General features: G+C 40.3%; 1 protein-coding gene across 5 annotated transcripts in view; it reads right to left on the bottom strand.

Moving 5' to 3' along the window:
- Positions 1-3230: 3230 nt before the first annotated feature.
- SMARCA2 (SWI/SNF related, matrix associated, actin dependent regulator of chromatin, subfamily a, member 2) overlaps positions 3231-26163 on the bottom strand; it is a 174898-nt gene continuing 151965 nt past the window's right edge. For all 5 annotated transcript variants that reach the window (XM_038527166.1, XM_038527167.1, XM_038527168.1 and 2 more), the window contains 5 exons: positions 24158-24263; positions 23556-23657; positions 20398-20530; positions 5241-5383; positions 3231-4189 (listed from right to left, as the gene is read on the bottom strand). In XM_038527166.1, the coding sequence (XP_038383094.1) occupies positions 4154-4189; positions 5241-5383; positions 20398-20530; positions 23556-23657; positions 24158-24263 (520 nt within the window). In that variant the 3' untranslated portion in view covers positions 3231-4153. The remainder of the gene's footprint in view (positions 4190-5240; positions 5384-20397; positions 20531-23555; positions 23658-24157; positions 24264-26163) is intronic.

Genomic DNA, 26163 nt, shown 5'->3' with positions numbered 1-26163 from the left:
GGCATACTTTAAATCAAATCTCAATAAATTCCAACCTTGACCTTCCCTCTCAAATGACCAAAGCTCCGTCAAGGTGGCACGTCCCTTACTGCAGCAAGCAGTATGTTCAGCTCATCTTATTAGCAGATGACGTTGGTGATAGCTGGGGAGCTGGCCTTTGACAATGTATGTGATTCTATGTGTTCATGTGAACAAGAAGAGACAGAAGTAACCACATCAGGCTATTAGAGCTGATTGCGTGGTGGGGGTAATTCCAAATTTCTTTTTGTGTTATTTCACTAGTTGTGGTAGACCCATGTCCATTTTATAATGGGCTTTAATTAAGGCTTTTGCAAGAGAATTTAAAAAAACACATATATTTGCTGGAGGGACTGTGCATCTGTTCTCTTTGAAGTTTATAATCCCACAGTGAGTCTTGCTTCATAGTAGTACTTGGGTTCACAAAGGCCTCTTTCTTGTATACACTAAACTCCAGTGTTTATAAACAGGAAACTGGTTTCCCCATACTTAGTTGTTTTAGCCTTATTCAATTTGGAAAATCTCTATGGAAAGTGACGCAGATTACAGATGCCTTCTTACCTAAAAGGCTCAGTCATTCAGAACATGGACATGTTCCACTTTCCCTTAAGTCCCCCACCCCAAACCACACCAATGATGGATACCACTCACCTGGACATACCTTTAGCAGTTCCAGACCTATCCGTCATGGTCTCTCACGGTGAGTCCCATCATCTTTGATCATCTCTCCCTAAGTACAGCAGAAATCGAAACCCTGTGATTCATATGCTACGGCAGACAAGAGCAAGGACAGCAATTGTGTTTTATCTGGCTTTCATAGCTTCTATTTAGTAAATTTTAAGGAGAGGGATAGAACTGGCTATTCTTCTAGGATATCCATATAGTAATGTTTGTTCATATAAAGTTCTCACCGGGATCACTTTTATTTATAAGGGGAGACTATGTTTCCGTCCTTTTGCTAAGCAGACCAGATATATTTCCCCAAGTATTACACCTTTTCAATCTGAATGAGATTTAAATTAAGCACAAATGAAGGTTGCTTCCTGGTAACATAGATGACAGAAAAGCTGTGTCCTAGAGGGAGGGTGAAACTATCCAGCCTTTCCATTTACTCTGGTTTAGGTTGATTTTACTATGATAACAGTTGCATGTGGGATGTATCTACCTGTGCCAATGACAGAAATCATGACCACATTCCATGTGGCCTCCTGCCATTCCCCAGGAGTGAAGTAATAAAGAATGTGATGGAGCTAGCAACGCTTTTTTTCAACTGGAGCATGGATCAGAGCCACCTGGAGGGCGGTAGGACTATCTGCACCCACTAGATCTCCCACTGCTGCTGGGGTCTAACAGACAAGGAAGGGTCTGTTCCTTGGGGAGTGGCTTGTCAGGGCAGCAGAGGAGCCCTGCCCAGGAAATTGGGTCTCAGGGGAAAGTTCCATTTAAGCCAGGGACATCCAGAGAACTGAGCCAGGACTGATTTGTAAGCCCCATCATGTCAGCAAGTGCAGAGCAAATGCATGCCTGGGGTTTATCAACAAGACCAAAACCAGTGCCACACTTCCCTTGCTGCAGGGAACACCGGACTGGGAGCCAAACAGTCTAACTTCCAAATTCAACTTTGGTGCACTGGCCACAGCTATTCAGTCTCTTGTTTGCATAATTCTTACTTGTTAAAGGGAACAAGAACTGTGCCTTCTTCACAGGGTTCCTAGAATTAAATAAACGCATTAAGAGATCCAGTAGATTGCCCTATACTCTTAGCTTCCTTCCTACATTCCTAGTAAACCACAGACGTTGGAAAGAACCCAGCCTACCTCATGGGCTTGGCTACTCGGGGCTGAACCAAAATGGCTGTCCTGATCAGGATAAAAATAGGTTGTATCCAAGTGCAGGATGGCCTGCCTCTTGCTTATGCATACTCCTCTCCCTGCCACCGACAAGTGCAGTGTGAACCACCTTCTCTGCTTCCTCTCATGACTGTAGACCCAGGGAGAACAACATACCACAGACCGCAGAATAAGAATTAGAGAGCATTCTTCCAGAGTAGAAATCCTGAACCATAAAAGGCAGTGGTTTGGATGGTTTTTAGAATAGCAGTGCCTCCAAGGCTGAGAGTCCAATTTGTACATGGAGTAGAGGAACCTGAAAGGGTGGCAGTGAAAAGACTCTCCTCTTTGAACTGAAACCAAACCATTCAATAACAAACTCTAATCCAGTTCACTCTTCTATGGGAGTCTCCAATCCTGTTGTGCTCTGCAAACTCTACAAGGAGTGAAAGAAACTCAGCACACTCTGTGATGCTCAGACTAACTGGAAATTCAGACACAAGCATGGACACTTAGAGGGACAAAGGAGTTTCTCAGGAGGATGCATCTTGTGTGGGTCAGATTTCCTTCAAGATTCCAAGTAGGATGCCTTGGTGATTCTTCATGTTAGGAAAGCAAGAGTAGTGGCATTCTCCTTGGGCGATTCTAAGGAAGGTAGTTGTCATCAACCTCCTCGAGAGCAGAGAAAACGCTTCTATCTTGGTCCCTGCAGTAATGAGTTCTTTGAAAACTTTTAAAAACAAGTAAGTGCATGACAGTTTTGGGACAGTTGGGGAAACAGGACTATGATTCCACAGGAGATACTAGGAAAGTATGAGAAGTATGAAAGTATTTCTTTAGTATGAAAGAAGGATTGGGGGAGGCAGGAGATGGCTTTAATCGTAGTTTTGTGCTCAAGTATTGAGGGGTGAAGTGTCATGATGGCTGTGACTTAGTTTCAAAATAGTTTAATGGAGAGTGGGACAAAATATTAATCATTGTTGCATCTTGGTAGAGTATATGGGTACATGGAACCTGTTTTTCACTTGAGCACTTGTGAAATATTTAAAAATTAAACTAATACAGATTTATTACATCCATATTATAATACACTATAAATCTGTATTGCCATATAGCTTATTGGGCTAGTAAACAATTTAAAGCACTGGAAAAGATTGAGCAGGGACTTAGTGTGGTTTGGCCCATGGCAACATGCTTCCTATTGCTTGAGATTAGCCTCTTCTCTTTGTGATAAACCTGCCTCATTCCAAGAGACTGGCTCTCTTGATCCTTTCCCCGCTCCCCCCCTACAAGTGTTCTGTAGCCAGAGACTGCCCAGCCCTCTGCAGGAGACTCAGGCACCAGGGTTTCAATCCCTTAGAACTCAAAAAACAAGAGGCAGTGTTTGTTGAGCTAAATTATCTCTTTATTAGGAAAGCACCAACACCACATTCTTGGAAATTACTGGAATTTTATTTGCCTCAGGCTTATGACTTGCAACCAAAGACATTGTGCAAAGAAAGCAAAGATTAAGTACACTTTAGGGAGAAGGAGACGATACACATTGGTAACATAGGAGATCAGGTTGACAAAAGAAGCCATCCAATACACTATATAGATTGCAATATTCAATAGCGTTTTCAACAAAACTTTTTTTTGTTTAAATCAAGAGCAAAAAAAAATTAAGCAATGTTTACAGTAGACATAAATCTTATACAGTTCAAAAAGCATTTTTTCAGATCATAGAGCATAAAATGGAAAAATGTCTATGCAGGTGAAGTCTAACTACTGTACATTTATCACCTATTAAAGTTGCTTATATGTACCACAGTGTAAAAAAAAAAAAAAAAAAAGATACCAAACAAATTAAAACCTTGAAAATTGCCTGATGAAAAATAAAATAACCAGTGGCTTTTAATGGCTTCTCCTGGTTATCAGTGCTACAAAAAGACAAAAAAATCTTCTCATCTGAACAGGTGGTAAAACCAGGCACAATCAAACCGTTACCAAATTAGACCCACCCATAGAAATATACTATCCACCCACATATATTCCATCAAAAGCTTTGTCTGTTTTTAATCTTTGAATCTTTGAGGCCCATTTGGTCACAATATGTTACAAATATTTGTGTGTGTGTCTGTGTGTGTTGTGTGTTTTTACACCATGATATCATATGTTTGTCTGGCACTATCCTAAAGCTAGTTTATAGATGATGATGATACAGAAATAACCCAGTGCCCATAGGACAAGTGAACTCACTGGGTAGAAATGAGAGAGGGGAGGAAGGAGTTCAGTTCTACCGAGGGGGCGGGGAAGGTCCATACTGATCACTCATCATCAGTCCCACTTGCTTCTGACTGTTCCTAAAAATAAAAATATGATAAAAATGAAATCACACATAAGAAAAAGATATAGTAGACCCTCCAGAGGCAGAGTAGAAAAGAAATGACATTTTGGAAAGAGTTCACCCGTTTCCTCATTCTGTGGTAGGAGCTCCTGCTGGGGAATTCCAGAGCACAACCTGCCATCTGTACCACTGTCTTGCTCTCTTTCTCTTTGGCATGAAAAGTTTCAAGGCTAATAACTCTTATTTTTAGCACGATGGGCTTAGAAAATCCACCAGAGATAAAAAGGACCATGCGTTTGCTGCCTACTTCATGGGTAAGTCTCTTAAAGAAAACACAGCATTGTTAAGTATATTTGAAAAAGTCTGGGCCAAGGGTGAAGGCTGGGTGGGGTGGCTTAAGAATTCTCACATGTTTTTCATCAGACTCAAAGGGCAGTACATTTCCTGCAGGAAAACCAAATTAGCCTGCAGACTAAATCCAGAGGTGGGGGGGGGGGTGGGGAAAGGTAGGGGGGTTGGTGATACAGAACCTGAGGTCTCCTGGAAAATGAGTACCATGAAGGCACTTCCCAAGGCAAAGTAGCAAAAGTCTCTCCAGTGCTGCCACGTGTCGCCTGCATCTGGGGCCAGTGCACTAGACCCAGTTACCCTGTTTGCTTCTGTGACCCACAGAGTCTAGGCACTGGTTTCTCAGCTAGGCTGCAAGGGACAGAGCTCTCTGAGGAGGCTCATGCAAGCATTAACGATGACACAAGTGGGCAAGGTGAGTCTTTCAGGGGTTGGTTCTATACCTGCTCCTGAATTTTTCAAATATTAAAATACCCGGCCAGAGAGAAGACTGTATTCCTAAGTGGGAGGAAGATAAGAAAGCTCACATGAGGAGTTAAACAGGCACTAACCAAAAGCCCGAAAATCCTTTGTTATAGATCATGAAGCTCAGTTCACAACCCTCAGTAATGAAATCTCCCTACGTCTTTACATTTCCATTTCTGGATAATAAAGCAGTTACATGAGAGGAAAGGAGTGGAGAGGGCTTCTGGGCTTCAGCCACAGCCAGTTCCACTTACATTTTCATCCTGCTCCTCATCACTGTCGAAATCGCTCACTACAGGCTTGGCTTTTCCCCGATTCGGCCTTTTCTTGCCTTTGCCTTTGTCCCGGCCTTTCTCGTCTTTCTTATTGAGCTTGATTTTCACCTTAACGGACTTTGCTAGAACAAAAACAAAACAGTAGTGAGGAATCGCAGGGAAGTTCTTCGACTTCCCTGTAGTAAGAAGATCATCATGCTGCAGAGGACAAACCAAAGGTCCCAGAGCACCCGAAAAGTTCTCGTCTTATGCCTGTTGTCCATCGTCCTGGTAGCACCCTCTTCATCCTCCTAACCAAGATGTGTTGGTGAGTAGAATTACACTGTTACCCAAAACCGGCAACACTAGGGGATGAGATCCCCTGGAAGGCAGTGGGGGGGGTCCTTTTGCAGCTTCCTAATGGTCAGACAGGGATCTTCCTCAGCAGGATAAGCAGAGCTGTCTTTCCTACTTGGGGAGGGTTGTGGGTGTTTATTCAACAGAATTGTACTTTTTCCTTACAAAGTTAAGTATAAATCTTTTTTTTTTTTTTTAAGGCCAATGTTACTGTGTAAGTAGTTGACTTAAAAGGAAAATTCAAAGTTGAATAATAACAGCACAGAAAAGTACAAAATGGAAAGTTAAATGATTATTAACACTTTCTTTCCCCATCTCTAGGATCTCCTTATTCTTCCTGGTGATTATTTCTAGAAAAAAAAACAATTTATAGTTTATAAATCGTACAGCGAGACAATATAGAGAATTCAGGCGCGTGTTCCCATATATCCACTTGCTTTATGCATGCCCAAATTTGAGGCCTCGCCTTTATTCTCACATAATGTGGGACATTTCTATCCATTGATATATACCTGCCTCATTCTTTCCAACGCCTGAAAATGTTCTACCTTAACTGCTATAAATGATTTAAGCAGGATAAAGGAAGGCAGTGATGGGTGCTGAAGTTCCCAGTTTTTGTTTTATTTGCCAGTGTAAAGCAAAGCGGCTGTAAACCTCTTTCTTGACAGATCTAGCAGAATTTGGGGGAGGTATGGTGAATATATCCATATGGGAAACTTCTAAGTGTCCTGTTAAATTAACCTTCAGGATGACAGCACTCTTCACCTGTACAGGGCTATTCTAAGGATCGGAATAAAGAAAAACTCGTGGGAGAGTTCAACACGCAATGCCACGGAGGTAAGTGTTGTAGCCCAACATACAGGGAACATCTGTTCCACGGCACTGTTCTGGGATGGGTATCTATAGAATACTTGATGAACTCACTGAAGGTGTGGGACTCTCTCAAGGCACCTAGAAAGAGATACTACTATCCTGGAGGGAATTAGAGCTCCAGAGGGAAGCTTAGAGAGGAGAGATTTTCACACTTCTTTTGTGGAGGAACCCATCACTACATTTACAAAAAATTGACAACACAGTTGAGATCTGAGCTGTTCTGAAGGGTAGTGCCAGCATAGGCCCTCTGCCCATCCCGAGTCTGCACAGTGGTTCTCTCCTAGTCAAGGCTTCCAACCCTTGTACCCAAATGTCCGCTCAGAATGGACTATAAGGTGTAGGGGCTGGTGGTTGGCGTGGTGTAGGAAAAGAAGAAAAGATGGGAGATGAAAAGGTCGACCAAGTAATAGAAATGCTTAAAGATATAAAGGCCTCAAAAAAATGTCTCAGTGAAAAGAAAGAGTGAAATCTCTATCTATACAGGTGGAGGCCTTCCTGACATTTGTAGTGCAGAAAAATCCCTGCGAAGTGTAAAAGGGCACAAGACAGAAAATTTAAGAAAATGTCTTTTCAAGTACATAATTTAAGTACATCCTGGTGTGTGGGATACTCTAAAACTATCAGGCTCAGGTGTTGGTGGACACGAACCTCCAGGAAACCCACTTGACAGGCTGCCTGGCAGAACCAGGCTGAAAGCCTGGACCAGCAGCTGAGCACTATAAATAGCATCCTCCACCTTTAGGATATTGCCTTTATGGACTCATGAAACTACTAATTATCGAGGGTGGCACGCAGAATAACAGTCCTAATCCCAAAATGTGACATTACATGGCAAGAGCAGCTGACCTTGAGAAGCGGAGACATCCTGGATGAACCAGGTGAGCTCCCGAGTCCTTCAGAAAGGACTGGTTCATGATGGCAATGAAGGAACATTCTGAACTCAAGAACATACCCAATCCACAGGAAACAAAGCCCCCCATATGAGCTGAGTGACCCCTATACAGTAGGTAACTAAGGAAAACACATCAAAAAGGCTGGAGAGGCTGAGCTACACACTCACCCCAAACCCCACCCCTGGGGTGGGTGACCCCAAATCAGGAGGGAACTCCAAACTTGGAGACTCTCCCAGAGGCGTTAAAGGCTTGAACCCCACATTGGGTATACCAACCTTTAAGACCTGCACCTGAAGGAGGAGTCCCTAAAACATCTAACTTTGAAAACCAGTGGGTCTTGCATGTAAGAAAATGTCCCGAGGCTCTAATGAGCTGAGAGGTGGGTCTCCTGCCTCAGGACCCAGGCAATGACTGAGCCCCACTCAGACTTTAGGTGAAAGAGGCTTCTTGGTTTTGTTAAAAGGGGCAGGCACCTAATTTGATGCCCACTTCAAGGTCTGCTGGGGAGCCCTCTCAGGATGGAGACTTCTTTGCACTTTCCCTCTGGCTTACCAGTTTACATCTTGGACAGGAGCTTGTGTACTCCTCTGGTACCCCAGGTTTAGCAGTTAGGACCCCCTCAGGGCACAGCCAAAGGCAAGAGTCCAATTATCGCAGTCTTTTGGGGCAAGAGGCACAGATGTGGTGTGTGGGGCAAGTTTCTAATGAAACCCACATCTATCTAAGGACAAACAGTTGTCCTTGCACAGGATCTTACAGGGTGGGCATGATCCTTGAGCTCCTCTTCTGCCACACTCTGGCAAGCCAGTATCCCTCAAAAGGCTGCCTAGAGGATGGCCAGCCAGGGGACATCTCGAGGTCACCTGGCTCTGGTGGCCAGCTGGCTCATGCTGAGGATCCAGCAGCACTGTGTATGATCACCTACTTGACAAGTTGCTGCCCGAGGGTCTGGCATCTAAGCTCACGGAGATCCTCCCCTTTGAGAGGATGACTGGTCTTTGGCACAACCTTAACATGGTTGCCACTAAAAATAAAAGAGGCTGCTAACAAAGAACAGGGATAGGGCTAAGGAAGTTACATCTCTATCAAGAGTGAGAAAAATGGTGGTTTAACTCATGACTCATGTTGGTTGAAACCAACACAGAGTCAAGGAAAATGAAGAGACACAGGAATGTGTTCAAAACAAAAGAGGAAGATAAAAACTTAGGTGTACCCCTGCCCTTACCTCCATTTTTAAAAAAAAGATTTTATTTATTCATGAGACACACAGAGAGAGGGAGAAGCAGGCTCCCTGTGGGGAGCCTGATGAGGGACTCAATCCCAGGATCTTGGGATCACGACCTGAGCCAAAGGCAGATGCTCAACCACTGAGCCACCCAGGTGCCCCCGACCCCTTACCTCCATTTTCTTAGGGACTGTTTCAGATGAGGAGTTGAAAATAATGGCCACAAAAGTGCTCACTGGACAGGGAACACAGTGAGAACTTCCACAAAGAGGCAGAGAATGCAAACGAGTACCCAGTAAAAGCAGAAGAGGAGAATGCAAGGACTGAACTTAAAGCTCCAGAGGGGAGTTCCACAGAAGCCCGAAGGAAACTGGGCCTGGAGTGCCTTGAAAAGTACTAAGAAAATCCCCTAAGAGTAGCAGCAGATTTTTCAGCAGAAACTTTCTATGCCGGAAAGTAGCAGCTGCTACAGGCACAGTAAAAGTGCTCAAAGAAAAAAAAAAAAAAAAAAAGCCAACTAGGAATATTCTACCTGGCAAGTTTATCATTCAGAATTGGAGAGAGAAAGAGGTTTTCCAGATAAGCAACAGCTAAAGTTCATCAACACCAAACAAGCCTTATAAGAAGAGTGATGACTTTTTCAGCTAAAAATGAAGGGTGCAAATTAGTAGCAAATTGTATGGAAAAAATAAATCTCACTGTAAATATATAGTAAAGGTAGTGAACTGATCACTTGTAAAGTTAGTAGGAAGGTTAAAAGACAAAAGTCATAGTAAAACAAGGAGGGGGCGCCTCAGTCGGTTAAGTGTCTGCCTTCAGCTCGGGTCATGATCTCAGGGTCCTGGGACTGAGCCCCACAACAGGCTAACTGCTGAGGGAGGAGCCTGCTTTTCCCTCTCCCTTGGCCTCTCCCTCTACTGGTGCTCTCTCTCTCAAAGAAAAAAAGAAACCTAAAAAGGTAGAGAGGGGACAGTAAAGATGTTGAGCTTTAGAATATGTTAAAATTTAAGTTGTTATCAGGTTAAAATACACTGCTATAAAAGTCTCCTGGCAATACAAAGCGAAGACCTACAGTAAATACACAAAAGATCAAAAGAACTAAGGATACCACTAAACCGAGTCATGAAACCACAGATGTGAAGAAATGCAAAAGAAAGGTTCAGAGAAGAACCATAAACATTCCAGAAAACAACTAAATGGCAATAAGCACATAGCTATCAATAATATAAATGAACTAAAGAGGCCAAAAGACAGGTTGACTGAATGGATTAAAAAAAAAAAAAAAAGACCCAGTTCTTGGCTGCCTGTAAGAAACTTCCTCCAGGCCTACAGATACACAGACTTAGAGGGAAGGAATGGAACAAAACAAAACAAAACTCCATGCCAATGAAAACCTAGAGCAACAATAGTTAGACTAAGGGAAGTCTTTAAAAAGGAAAAAAGAAAGGCATTGCATGATGATGAAAAGGTCAATCCAAGAAAATATAACATTCATATATATTTATGCACTGAATATAGGAACACCTAAATACATGAAGCAAATATTAAAGACTATAAAGGAAGAAAAGGACAGTAAAAGCCCCCCACCTTTCATGTATATTACTTTGCTTACACATCAGTTGATGGCCTTAAATGACACATGAGATCACATGAAGTTAACATATGTATAGAGAACATTCCATCCAAACACTGGAGAAGATATTCTTTTCAGGGCTGCAGACACCATTGTCCAGGACTGATAACATGTTGTGTCACAGAACAGTTCTCAATAAATCTAAGAAGAATGAAATCATGGAAAGTCCTTTTTTTTTTTTTTTTAAACTACAACGGTATGAAACTAGAAATCACAAGAAGGAAACTGGATAAAAGATCCACAAAGATGTGGCTACTAAACATTCTCAACAACCACTGAGTCAACAAAGAAATGAAAAAGGAAATTTAAAAAATCTCTTGCACAACTGAAAACAGAAATACAAGGTTTCAAAATCTGTGCATGCAACACAAGCAGTTCTCAGATGGAAGTTCATGGCAATACAAGCACACCTCAAGAAACAAGGGAAAGCCCAAAGTTAGTCAAAGAAGATAAATCAGAGAGGAAAGAAGTGAAACTGAGACTAAAAAAATAAAATGCATCAATGTAACTAAACATGGTTTGAAATGATATAAAAAATTGATAAACCTCTAGCCAGACTCATTAAGAGAAAAAGGCTTAAATAAAATCAGAAATGCAAAGGCACATAAGCAACTGCTATAAACAGTTATATGCCAATGAGTTGGAAAACAGAAAAAAAAAAATCATCAATTCCCAGAAACTATCTTCTAAGCCCCAATTATGAAGAAATAGAAAATCTGAATAGAGCAAATCCAAGTAATGAAATTGAATCTGTTTCATGGGTTTTTAAATTACTAAGTCCAGGACCAGAAAGCTTTACAGGTGACTTCTAGCAACAGTTATAACCTATCCTTCTCAATTATTCCAAAACTTGTACAATGAATTTGAAAGAATTCCTTCTTTAAGGCCAGCATTACCCTGATACCACACAAAGACACTACAAGAAAAGAAAACACAGGCTAATATACATGAAGGACACAGATGCAAAGATTCTCTATATTAGCAAATTGTTACTATCTCTCAATATTAGCAAATATCTCTCAATATTAGCAAATTGAATCCAACAATGCATTAAAAGATCACATACCAGTCAAGTGAGATTTATTTCAGGGATGCAGGATGGTTCAAATCCACAAAAGAATATAATATACTACATTAACAAAACAAAGTATAAAAATTCTATCTCAATAGATGCCAAAAACACATCTGATAAAATGCAACAGTCATTTAGGATAAAGATTCTTAACAAAGTAGGTATACAGGGAACATACCTCAACATAATGAAGACCATATACAAAAACCCCACAGCTAATAACCTATTCAAATGGTGAAAAACAGATCTCTTTCTCTAAGAACAAGAATAAGCCAAAGATGCCTATTCTTGCTACTTTTATTCAACGTGGTATTGGAAGTCCTAACCAGAGCAGTTACTGAAGACGAAGAAATAAAATGCATCCACATTGGAAAGGAAAAAGTGAAAGTGTCACTATTTACAGAGGACGTTGACACTATATATAGAAAAGCCTCAATACGCCACCAAAACACTATTTAGAATGAATAAATGATTTGACAAAGTAGTTACAATACAAACATCAACATACGGAAATCATTTATGTTTCCATGTACTGCTAATGAGCTATCAGAGATATTTAGGAAACAATCCTACTTAGGATTACATCAAAAAAAGAAAATACCTATGGATGAATTTAACCAAAGAGATGAAAGAAATTGAAGATAACAATGAATGATATTCCATGCTCATGGGTCAGAAAAATTAGTATTATTAAAATGTCCATACCATCCACAGTAATCTAAACATTCAATACAATCTCCATGAAAGTATCAATGGCACCTTTTATAGAACTGGAACAAATAAATCCTAAAATTTGTATAGAACCACAAAGGATGTCATATAGCCAAAGCAGTCTTGAGAACAAAGGCAGAGGTATCAAGATCCCTGATTTCAAACTATAATAATGAAAACATCATAGTACTGGCACAAAGAGAGACACATAGATCAATAGAATAGGATAGAGAGCTCAGAAATAAACCCATATTTATATGGTCAATCTATGACAAGGACAAGACTATATAATGGGGAAAAGACAATGTCTTCAATAAATGATGACAGGAAAACTGGATAGCTACATGCAAAAAGGTGAAACTGGACCACTATCTTATACCAAAGACAAAATAAATTCAAAATGCAATAAAAGGTTAAATGTGAGACCTGAAACCATCAAACTCCTACAAGAAAACACACAGTAAGCTCTTCAACATCCGTTTTAATATTCTTTTTGGTGCTAGTTTCTTCAGGGAAGGGCAACAAAAGCTAAAATAAACCAAAGGGGCTACATCAAACTAAAAAGCTTTTGTATAGTGAAGGAAACACCACCAACAAAATGAAAAGACAACCTACTGAATGTTAAAGATATTTGCAAATCATACATCCAATGAGGGATTCATATCCAAAATATATAAAGAATTTACAAAACTTAGTATCGAATACAACACAGTTAAAAAATGGGCAGAGGACTTGAATGGTTATTTTCCCAAAGATGCCAGCCAACAGGCACATGAAAAGAGGCTCAACATCACTCATCGTCAGGGGAATATAAATCAAAACCACAATGAGATAGTGCCTCACACCTGTCAGATTGGCTATTATCAAAAAGAAGTGTAAGTGTTGGTGAGGATGTGGAAGAAAAAGGAATCCTCATGCACTGCTGGGGGGAATGTAAGTTTGTGCAGCCACTACAGATAACGGAGATGCCTTAAAAAATTAAAAATAGTATTACCACATGATCCAGCAATTCCACTTCTGGGTATTTATCTGAAAAAGGAAAATATGAATTCAAAGAGAGATGTAGCCCTATGTTCATTTCCGTATCATTTGCAACAGGCAAGATATGGAAGAATACCTAAGTATCCATCAATAGATACGTGGATAAATAAGATGTGACATATGGGTACACAATAAAAGTCCTCAGCCGTAAAAAAGTGAAATCCTGCCATTTACTGCAACTTGGATAGATCAAGAGGCTATTATGCTAAGTGAAATAAGTCAGGCAGAGAAAGACAAATACCATGTTGATTTCACTTGCATATAGAATCTAAAAAATAAAATGAATAAAACAGACTACACTTACAGGAAAAAAAATGGTTACCAGGTTGAGGAGGAGTTGTGAAGGATATTAAGAGGTACAAACTTCCATTTATAAATAAAGTCTTGGAGATATAATGGACAGCATAGGGAATACAGCCAATAATAAGGTAATAACTTTTTATGGATTCAGAGGATAACTAGACTTACTGTGGGGACCGGTTTGTAATATATAAAAATATCAAGTCACTATGATGTACACCTGAAACTAAGAGGATATCGTATGTCAATGATACTTCAATAAAAAAGATCCACCACTCTGCTGCCTACAAAAGAATTCAGATCTAAAGAAATACAGACAAAAATCAAGGGATGGAAAAAGATATTCCATGCAAATCAAAGCCAAAGCACAGCTGGGAAAGCTATAGTTATATCAGACAAAATAAACCTTTAAAGACAATTCCAATAAGAAAAAGATCATTACATAATGATGAACGGGTCAATCCACCAAGGGGATATAGCATTTGTGAATGTTTATGCACCCATCATAGGCACACCCAAAAACATAAAGCAAATATTAACAGACCTAAAGAAAGATATAGATAGCAATACAATAATAGCACATGACTTTAGGACTCCAATTACATCAATGGAGAGATCAACCATACAGAAAAGAAATGAGGAAACATCGGTCCTAAGTGACATGTTGGATCAGAGGGATTTCAAAGACACCTACAGGACATTTCATCCAAAAGCAATAGAATACACATTCTTCTTAATCTCCAGGATAAGTCATACATATGTAAGGCCACAAAGCAAATCTTAAGAAGACTTTAATATAAAGCACCTTTTACTGATCAAATGCTATGAAAATAGATATCAATTATGAGAAGAAAACTAGAAAATTCACACACGTGGAGATTAAACAATGTTACTGAACAACCAAGGATCAACAACAAAAATCAAAGGAGAAATAAAATACCTTAAGACAAATGAAAATGAAAACACAGTAAACCAAAACTTAGGCAGCAAAAGCACTTCTAAGAAAGAAGAAAAACCTTAAACAACCTACCTTTATATCTCAAGCAACTAGAACAAGAATAGAACAAGTCCAAAGCTTAGTGGAAAGGAGGAGATAATTTAGATCAGAGCAGAACTAACTGGAGAGTAAAAAGATAATAGAAAAGATCAATGAAACTAAAAAGCTGTTTCTTTGAAAACAAGCAAAATTGATGAATTTTTAGCTATGCTCACCAAGAAAAAAAGGTCTCAGAATCAAAAATGAAAGAGAAGTTACAACTGCTACTACTGAAATACAAAGGATCTTAAGTGACTACTATGAACAATTGTTCATATGCCAACAAATCTGACAGCTTAGAAGAAATAAATTCCTAGGAATATACAACCTACCAAGACTGAATTGTAAAAAGATAGAAAATATAAACAGATCAATTACTGTGTAAAGAGATCAAATTAGTAATCAAACACTTCCCAATTGACAGAAGTCTGGGACCAGATAGCTTCACTGGTGAATTCTACTAAACGTTGAAAAAAAAAAATGAATACCAATTCTCTCAAACTCAAAGAAGAGGAAGAAATACTTCCAAACTCATTTTCCAAGGCCAGTATTATGCTGGTACCAAAACCACACAAGGATGCTACAGGGAAAGAATATTACAGGCCAGTATCCCTGATGAGTACAGGTGGAAAACTTGTCAACAAAATATTAGCAATACAAATTGAACAATACTAAAAGGATCATATACCACAATCAAGAGCAATTTATTCTAAGGTGCCTGGCTGGCTCAGTTGATAGAGCACACAACTCTTGTGTAAATTTGAGCCCCATGTTGGGTATAAAGATTTATAAAGATTAGTTAAAAATAAAATCTTAAAGGAGATTTATTTCAGTGATGCAAGAATGGTTCAAATCCATAACTCAATCAATGTGATGCACCATATTAACAAAACAATGGATAAAAATCATGATATCTCAATAGATGTAGAAAAAGCATGAAAAAATTCAACAGCCATTTGTGAAAGAAACTCTCAACAAAGTACATATAGAGGAACCATACATCAACATAGTAAAGGCCCTATATGACAAGCCTACAATGAATACTATACTTGATGGAGAAAAGCTGAATTCCTCTAAGATCAGGATCAAAAACAAGGATGTTCACTCTTCCCACTTTTATTCAACACAGTATTGGAAGTCCTACCTGGAGCAGTTAGGCAAGAAGAAGAAAAAAAATTTGGAAAGGAAGAAAAAAAATAATCACTATGTGCAAATAATATTACACATAGAAAAACTCTAAGATTCTCCTAGAGTCTTCAAATTAAATGTGTTAGAGCTAATTGAAGAATTCAGTGGAAGGATACAAAATCAGAATGCCAAAATCTTTTGTATCTCTATACATTACTAACAAGCTATCAGAAAGAAATTAAAAGTATTCCATTTACAGATGCCTCACAAAGAATAAAATACCTAGGAATAAATTTAACCACGGAGGTTAAAGACCTATAAACTGAAAGCTATCAGACATTAATGAAACAAACTGAAGCATACACAGAGAAATGGCAAAAATATTAGTGCTAGCAACTGGAAGAAACATTGTTAACATGTCCATATTACCCAAAGCAACTGGTAGATTCAATGCAGTCTATCAGTATTCCAATGGATTTTTTTTTTTTTTTTACAGAAAGAGAACAATCCCTTAAAGCTGTATGAAACCACAAAAGATCCAGTGTAGCCAAAGCAATCCTGAGAAAGAACAAAGCCAGAGGTACCACGCTCATTGATTTCAAACTATATTACAAAGCTATAGCAATCAAAACTGTATAGTACTGGCATTAAAAACAGACACATCACTGGAACAGAACAGAGAGCCCAGAAATAAAGCACACTCAGTTAACAACAAAGGAGCCAAGAATGTATAATGGCAAAGGGACAGTCTCTTCAGTAAATGGCACTGGGAAAACAGGAAAAAAAATGAAACTGGATCACTATCTTACACCATACAAAAATTATATAACAAGAATTATTTCAACATGGATTAAAGACTTGAGCCTAAGACCTGAAACCATAAAAGTCCCGGAAGAAAACAGGCAGTAAGATCCTTGACACTGGTCTTGACTTTGTTTATGGTGTCCAATCTGAAAAATCATTGCCAACAAAAGCAAAAATAAACAAGTGTGACTATATTAGGCGAAAAAGTTTCTGCACAGCAATGGAAACCATCCACAAAATGAAAATGCAACCTACCAAATGGGCGAAAAAAAAAAAAACCCTGCATATCCTCTCTGTTACAGAGTTAATATTCAAAATCTGTAAAGATCTTCTGTAACTCAATAGCAAACCACCCTGATTCAAAAATGGGCCAAGAAATTGAACATTTTCCCAAAGATATACACAGATGGGCAACAAGTACATAAAAAGGTGCTTATCATGTCTCATCATCAGGGAAATGGGAGCTCACAACCACAATGGGGTATCCCCTCACATCTGTTAAAATAGCTAGTATCAAAAAGACTATAATAAGTAAGATTATTATCTGAGTGAGGATATGGAGAAAAGGGGACCGTTGTACACTGTTCATGGGGATGTGAATTTGTGCAGCCACCATGGAAGACCGTATAGAGGGTCCTCAAAAATTAAAAATAATCATAATCCAGCAATTTACATGGGTGGGTGTTTACATAGAGAAAATACTAAATCAAAAAGATGAACCCCCATGTTTATTGTGGCATTACTTATACTGAAGATTTGAAACAACTAAGTGCCCACTGATGGGTAAATAAAAAAAATGTGTGTGCGCGCACACGCGCATGTGTAGTGGAATACTGTTCAGCCATAAAGAAGATGAAATCTTGCCATTTGTGGCAACAAGATGGGCCCAGAGGGCCTTAGATTAAGTGAAATGAGCAAGATAAATAACTGTATGATCTTGCTTAAATGTGAATTCTTTTTTTTTTTTTAATTTATTTATGATAGTCACAGAGAGAGAGAGAGAGGGGCAGAGACACAGGCAGAGGGAGAAGCAGGCCCCATGCACCGGGAGCCTGACGTGGGACTCGATCCCGGGTCTCCAGGATCGGGCCCTGGGCCAAAGGCAGGCGCTAAACCGCTGCGCCACCCAGGGATCCCCCTTAAATGTGAATTCTTAAGAATAAAACCAAAAAAAATCCCTGAGGCTAGTTACCAGAGGTGGGGATTGGAGGATGAGTAAAGGGGGTCAAAAGGTATAACTTATAGGTATAAAATAGTCCAGTGGTTTAAGGTAGAGCACGTTAACTGTAGTTAATAATACTGTATACGTGACAGTTGCTAACAAGTACATCTTTTACATTCCCAGCAAAAGAAAGCATTTCTAAGTATTTGTGGTGATGGATCTGAACCAGATTTACTGTGGTGAACGTTTTACAATATAGACAACTATTGAATCCTTAGATTGTACACCTGAAATTAACATATCTGTTATATACTCAATTTTAAAAGGATGTAGAAGAAGAGAGGGTCGAAGGGAAACAGCGTGAGAAAGATGCATGGGACCTGGGTTCTCGCCTTCAGCCTCCATCGAGGAGTGCAGGACACGGGCACCCTGATTTTGGTCCAGAGAGACCCACAGCACACTGTGCTCTACAGAACTGTGAGCTAATAAATGAATGTTGTGTTAAGCCACTATGTTTGTGGTGATTTGTTACGGCGACCACAGCAAGTTAACACACTGCGTCTCAAGAGAGCTCAAACTAAACTGCTTGGAGTAAAAGGGCAGCTCTCTGAAAACAGATTAGAGATGTGGCTCTGAAATCAGGAACTTTCTAGCTAAGGTCTGTTATGTAGACCAAAGACCTCACATGCTGGGATATCAGAACTGGGGAATAACTGTACAAAGTTGGGAAAGGTTAAATTAATAAAAGGCAGAATCATTGAGAAGAATGACACTGAGGACAGGTGTGGGTGTGGGGAGTGAGACACTCAAGCACACTGCTGACAAAGATAGAAACTCCAGGCCATGGGGCAGTGTGCACACATCAGATGTTTGGAAAATGTCTGCAGTGATATATGGGTAAACATTTTCAGGACATTATTTAAGAGTGAGATTGATACATTGTGTTAGACTCCATTAATGAACGTTTATATTGCTATATGAAGGCACTTACTGCCATAGGAAAATGTTCATAATATAGAAAAATTAGGCTGCGAACCAGTGTGCTGGGCTTTTTATAAAGAAAATAGGGAGAGAAAAAAACTGGAAGGCAAATTCTCAAAATGTTATGTGTATACCACATCATGGAATTACATACTGTCCTTTGTTAAGAAAATACTTTCCGAGTCGTCTGCACTGTGTCCTCAGGAACAAATCTAATAAATTTGAAGTCTACCTATAGTGTTTGACATAGTAGACCCTAAACCATTGGGATTTATTACTTGGGGAGGAGGTACGGGTGAGGACATAATTCGGTAAGAAAGTTGAGACTTGGGATCCCCGGGTATCTCAGCGGTTTAGCACCTGCCTTCAGCCCAGGATGTGATCCTGGAGACCCAGGATCGAGTCCCACATTGGGCTCCCTGCATGGAGCCTGCTTCTCCCTCTGCCTCTGTCTCTCATGAATAAAATCTCTTAAAAAAAAAAAAAAAAGTTGAGACTTTTGAGGACAGCCTTGATCTTGTCAATATAAGGGTTATCAACCAGAGCTGGGGTGAAGCTAAGACACAAGAGGTTATTTGCCTTGGGTGCAAAATTTCTGAACAGATAAAGATGTGTTGTGTGCACACGTCCACACACACACACGGGAATATTATGCAGCCATAAAAAGAATGATGTTTTGCCATTTGCAATGACATGGATGGAGCTAGAGTATTCTGCTAAATGAAATAAGTCAGAGAAAGACAAATACCATGATTTCACTCATATTTGGGATTTAAGACACACACACAGACCAACCGAGCAAAGGAAAGGAGACAAACCAAGAAACAAACTCTTAACTATAAAGAACTGATGGTTACCAGAGGGGGATGGAGGGATGGGGACTTCTGTGATAGGGATTAAGGATAGCACCCATCTGCAGAGCACTGAGGAGTGTAGAGTTGCTGAATCACTCTATTATTGTACTCCTGAAACTAACAGAACACTGTATGGAACTATTCTGCCATTAAAATTAAAAACTTAATTTAAAAAAATTTCTGAAGGCACCAAAACTCAGTAATCAAAGTAAAGACACTAACACAGTATTTGAAAAACTCAAAATTAATGCAGCAAAAAAAAAAAAAAAAATCCATAATGAATACCAAAATTTTTTATTTTTTATTTTTTAAGTAATTCTTCCATTTTATTAAGATTTTATTTATTTATTCATGACAGAGAGAGAGACAGGCAGAGGGAGAAGCAGGCTCTGTGCAGGGAGCCTGATGTGGGACTCGATCCCGGGTCTCCAGGATCACACCCCGGTCCGAAGGTGGCCCTAAACCACTGGGCCACCAGGGCTGCCCTGAATACCAAAATTTTAAATAAAGGTGGGATCAGTGTCTGATCCATGATGGATAAGATGGACCACGTTTCCAACTCTTTTTGACCATTATCATTTTCTAAGACAGGGATTTTCACAGTGTGGTCCTGGGCCCAGCAGCCTCAGGATTCCCTGGGAATGGGTTAGAAATGCTCGCAAGCCCCAACACAGGTTATAGAACCGACACTCTGGGGGTGGTGCCCAGGAATCAATGCCCATCAGTCCCTCCAGGTGAGAAGGCCACTGTGTTACATAACATAGGTGGTATGAACAGCAATGTTGGTAGAAATTGTATTTTACACTGAGTTTTCAGAGACAACATTCAGTGAGTGAGTGCATGGCAGCTGGCCCTATGCTAAGCTCCATGCATGCATGGGGGTGTTTTTAGTACCTGGGTTTTATAGAGAAGGAAAGCAACCTTGAGCAGGGTTAAGCACACTGCCTGAGGTTGCCCAGTGAGGACACAGGAGACGAAGAAGTGGAATCCAGATCTGCTGGACTCTAGTTTTTCGTTAGCATCAGTAGAACCGTCTATGCAGGCAGCAAAGGGCAAAGAAGTGGAAGAAGCACAGGCTTGGACTTACCTTCTGACTCAGACTCCTCCTCATCTTCCTCCTCCTCCTCTTCGTTGCTTTCGTCCTCACTCTCTTCCTCTTTGGCAATTTTCTGCCGAGCACTCTTAAACACAGACTGTAAGACGATCGAGTCTTCATAGATCTAGCGGGTCAGAGTGGCATTGGTTAAAAACTGCAAACCGAAGCCCCCTAGATTCTCATCTACAGTGTGCTCTTCTCTTCGAGGAACACACCTGCTTTGTTACACGTGAATCCTGTTATCTTCCATCAGTAATAGCTTTTATGGCAGCAGAAAACCCAATAGGAAAACACTGAACTCAAATATAGACACACTTATTCTTAGGGGAAAAAGTCCATTTGCAGGTGAAATAATGTGTGTGTGTGTGTGTGTGTGTGTGTGTAAGGGCACAGATACTTAGGGAATGGTGAGCTTCCATAAAATAGCCTCTCATTTTGCCAACAAAAGGAGTATTTTAAAAAACTAAATTTGAATTGTTCTATCAGATACTGTGGTAAAGCAACCTTCTTTAAAATGCAAATCCCCTAACAAATGGAAGCTGTTCTTTATTATTAATCAGTATCAGCCATTACTATTCCAATCAATACTTCACTTTTAGTGTATGCACATACCTAAGCACAGCCCTGTGCATTTGCTAAGACCTAAAGTTCAAAAGTGGTCCCGTTTCTCAAAAAACTGAAAACAGAAGTACCATTTGATCCCGCTACCCCACCTCTGGGTATATGTCCAAAAGAACTGAGAGCAAGATCTTAAAGGGAGAGCTGCACAGCCATGTTTACAGCACATTATTTTCTTAATAGCCAAGAGTCGGGGCAACCCGGGTGGCTCAGCGTTTTAGCTCCTGCCTTCAGCCCAGGGGTGTGATCCTGGAGACCTGGGATCGAGTCCCACATCTGGTCCCTGCCTGAAGCCTGCTTCTCCCTCTGCCTGTGTCTCTGCCTCTCTCTCTCTCTCTCTCTCTCTCTGGGTCTCTCATGAATAAATAAATATTATCTTTAAAAAAAAAATAGCCAAGAGTCAAAGCCGACCCAGTGTCCATGTCCATTGATCAATGGATGGATGGTTAAAAGGCAGTATATATGGAAAATGAATTTATATATATATGTATACACACACAGACACACACATACTGACTGAGTCATGTATATGAAGCAACTAAAGTAGTCAAATTCATAGAAATACAAAATAGAATAGTGGTTCCCAAGGATGGGGGGAGCTGTCTCTGGGGAGGTGTTTCATGGGTATAGAGTTTCAGCTTTACCAGATGAAAGAGTTCTGGAAATCTGTTGCACAATCAAGACAACATACTTAGTACTACTGAACTGTACCCTTAAAAATGGTGACAATGATACATTTCAGGTGTTTCAACAAATACAAAACCATAGTAAACAATGGCTCTGGCTCTAGAACAGAATCCTTCATTGTAAAGAGGAGCCACACACTTGAAGGTGATGAGGCACCCTGGAGAGAAGTACCAAAGGACTTAGTACAAGGGAACAGAGGATGGGGAGGGGCTCTGGGGTGGGGTTTCTGGGACAGAATTTGCCAAAAATCAGAATTCAGCTGCATATTCACAGGTGAGGAGGATTCCATCAGGGCTGAGAAAGGAGGGGGGGGAGGATTTTAGGGAAGGAAACCAAGTGAGAAGGAGGGGCATGCCTCTGGCATTGCACCAAGGTCCATTTCCTGGTGATGACCATGGACTGCATTATGCAAGATGTTGTGGTCTTGTGACCATATTAAGGGTACACAGGCTCTCTCTGTCCTATTTCTTGCAACAGCATGTGTATCCAGGGATGCAGGTGTTCATGGGGCCCTTGTGATTGGACCACAAACTGTTTAGGTTGAGAAGCAGTGGAGAAGGTGGCTACAGCATGAGGGTAGAGATACAATTTTTGCAAAGGAGCCTATGGAGATGGAATTCGGTCTAGAACCCAATACCACATGGTGATGGTGGGTAGTAGACAGGCAGAAAAAGGTGGTAAGAGAGAGAGCAACTAGTATCCAGGAGGCAGTAAGAAGGAAGCCAATCGAGAGGCCATGTGTGACTCTACTTCTTATGCAAGACAGGCTGTGGGTGGGCAGGGAGACTGCAGCATTGAAGGGGACTGGATGTATGGTACCATGCTGCCCCAGCAGAATATGAAGATCCCAAAAACCTATGCAGGGACTGCAAGTGGGCATTCACAGAACACATCCTTGCTGACTCTTACATACCCTCTGTGTCCTCGTGTTCATTCTTGCATTCTTTGAATAATGCCTTGAACACAGAAGACATGCTCTCAAGAACTAGTGTTTTGGTCACACACCACCATGAGTCTGGAAATGTACAGTCTTTTTAGAGAAAGCTTATGCAAGGAATCTGGTGTTCTCTCCATTTTAATGGCTAGAATTGACATGAAGGTGAAAAACAAGATCTGGAAAGAAACTCCAAGAACTTAACAGTGGCTTGACACTGTAATGGGTGGCAGACACACTGACCTCTCCTTTCTTTTTCAAGATACAAGAGCATTGGGCCAGAAATACAGACAAGAAAAAGGGGGCGCCTACAAAAGGAGAGTGGGACCAGGGTATAATTAAAGTGAGAGAATCCTCCCCCTAGTTATTCTAATCAACTGAGTGTCATTCATTTCTACACAGTAGTAGGCAAGGGCAGTTCTTTATTGCAGCTGGCTTGACAAGCATTTTCTGTAAGCAATCAGAGGCAGTGGTTTTTCTCTAGATATATTTTTGTTTTGTTTTGTTTTAAATTACAGTAGTTTCACTTCCTGATGCAAGGTTATGGTCAGAGAAACGAAGGTGAGTATCATCAAATTCACAGTCTCTACAAAAGCAAAAACTGTACTTCTAGCCTTTTAAGCATTACACTAAGTGATTTCCTGGAATTCCTCCAATTAGAAGCCAAGCCTTGAAGGAAACACCCAGTAGGAGCTAGCACAGCTATGGTACAAAGGGGCTGGCCTTAATTTGGAAGTGCCAAAGCCACAATTTACTTACATTCTAGCTAGCAACTGTAGGCTTTTATTTCTTATTTTTGATTCTGCCCAAGGGAGTAGCAATGATTCAAACCGTAGAAAACGAAATGTATCACTTAAAAGCACAGAAGCACCTATAAGGTTAAACATTTTTCAGACAACTCCAGACACACCTGGGATCCCTCCAAGTTGAACGTCTGAGCATTGTGACAGAGAAGCATGACATCTTTCTCCAGGTCACCCAGGCTCCGGTACTTGTGATTACGAATTCTTTCCTAATGCAAATTTTGAATAAAATAGAGGAAAGAAAAGGAGAGGGGAAAAAAATGCAAAAAATCATTATTTGGTTAAAAAAAAAAGCCTAATTTTTCCCTTTGTCTTCACAGCCAACCGCCCTGCAGGGGATGCAGGTCTGCACAACTCCAGGGGGTGACATTCAGAGATACCACACTTGGGTGTCCCTTCTTGTAAGGGGGAAGGAGGAGCAGGGGATGGGAAACCAGAACAGCAAAAGGATGGGGGCGGGGGGGGGGGGAAGAGTTTGAAACTTCTTCAATAAAACGCAGTATCATACAATATGTGCTCTCGACATAATAAGATACATATAAAGGCCCAAGGATATCTGAGTCATTCTAGTGACAAGCCCTAGATGGCATGTGTGGGGGGGGAGGGCGGTGTCCATAGGGGTCAGACAGGATGACACTGCCAAGTCCTGTCATCATTTCAATGAATTTATCCTTCTTTTTTTATAAAGCTTGTAAAACAAAATATCTACCTTTATTTTTTTGAAATCCACCGGCTTCCTAATTAATTCATAATATTCTGGTAATTCCTTCCTCGAAGGTAACTGAATGAAGACTTCACTGAGCTGCCGCCCTGAACTGTAGGGTGGGAGAAACAAACAAAAACATATCCGATCATACGCTACCAAAAAGAGATTTCAGAAAGTGTCAAAAAAGCAAACTGTGTCCCATGCTTATAGACACAGGGCCCTTTAAATCAAGAGAAATCCCACAACTGTCCTCGAGATTAATGCTCCTTGTGCTAACTCTGAAATCACATTAAAATGCCATTAGATCCTTCTTCTGTCACACATCGGATATGGGAAGTCCACTGTGAGTTCCTTTCCGAGTGAACCCATCTCTGCTTTTTGATAGAAATATTTAAAATGTCCTATTCAACCAACAATTCCATTTTTAAATGAATAATAATTGAGTTGGTAAAAAAAAAAATACAATAGCTTTATTTCCACGCTCCTTTGTCTTCAAACTCCCTGTGTACTTAGGAAATGGTATGTTAGAATGTACTCTGGAAACTCAAATGAAAAGCTTTTGTGTGTCCTTCTTTTCTGTCTTATTCCTTGAGAATATTTTACACACTGTGACCCAGGCTTACCTTTATTATTATTTGCCAGAGGAACCCCTTCAGATTGCCTAACTGTACTCCTGTGCATATGGAGCCATTTGGGCAGAAAAGAACACATTTAGTAAGTATGGATGCCCTGTGTGTCTGGGATTAATGTGGTACCCTCCCTCAAATCCATGGTAGCTTTATTTGAAAGCAAATACTAATAGCAACAAATGCTTAGTGATTTATAACTCTGAAAAACAGTCTATAAAGCATTATAAGCTTTTAACATCACTTAGAATATTAGAAGCAGGCACGGTCAAAGGAACAAAGATCCAATTTAGTTCAAGATTCTAACATCAGACTTGGCCTATCCAGATCAATGGCAGCTTGTGAGGTATGGTGGAGTCATTTTTCACAAAAATCTTGCTTCCCTTACAATGCCGTCTCTACGTCCTTTGTGAAGGCAGACATACCAAAAAATAAACATCAATCACGGCCATGTAAATTCTAGAAGGTGAGCCCAGGAGTGTGCAAGGATGCTAGAAGCTGTGGCTAAGAATGAGTGACAATATGCTGTTTTAATCCATAGTCCCAGCTGTATAATTAAAAAATATTCATAATGACAGTTATCATAAAAAAGGCATGCGCAGTAACTCAAATGGTTGCTTAGCAACCAGTGGGGAAAATGCTGAAGAGCATAGGGGCCTGCATAAATTAACCGAAAATCCTCTGTCAAAGGAATGGGCGAGTTTTTCTGTTAAGCTGGGTCTCTGCTTTATTTTTTTTTTAAAGATACATATATGAGCTTCATGAATATGAAAATCAGGGGCACACACAAGAGGTTTAAGAGCACAGCAGTTTACCAGGCAATTGGATTTTTAGGTTATCGTGGGAAGAACCAACAAGCGTCTCCCACCCCACAGCCACCCCTACCCGCCCTCCCCCCACCCCTGGCTGATAAATGTGTTTGTACCTCCATAAATCATACCACAAGGTATATGACAAAAACCAGTTTATTTACTATCACCTTCAACACGGGGCCACAACTTCTGGGTTGTTTCTTTTCCTACCATTCTGAGATTTATATACACAAACATTTTACCTGTTTGAAACAAGAGTATCTGAAAGGCAATTTATCGGTATCAGTTTTCCTATTTCCATCCTTGTCTTCTCAACAATCAAAAGTCAGACCCCTTTGTAAACTCAAGATTGAACACCTGACCCTCAATGACATCTTCATGCTGTCATTTTGTACATTGCCAACAGATGGTGTCATTTTTCTATTGATGGGTTACAAGGACATCTTTGTACACCTGTGACGGACAGACTCTTGATTTCAACTGTAAGACTGGTGAAATAAGAAATCAGCTGTTTACACCAAGAATGTGATAAAGTGCTTTCGAACAGGGGCAAAATGGCCAAAGCAACCTT

Source organism: Canis lupus, chromosome 1 (assembly GCF_011100685.1).
Source record: "Canis lupus familiaris isolate Mischka breed German Shepherd chromosome 1, alternate assembly UU_Cfam_GSD_1.0, whole genome shotgun sequence".
NCBI classification, from domain to species: domain Eukaryota; kingdom Metazoa; phylum Chordata; class Mammalia; order Carnivora; family Canidae; genus Canis; species Canis lupus.
The sequence above is the reverse complement of the archived record's forward strand: the minus strand, read 5'-3'. Positions and strand labels throughout refer to the sequence as shown.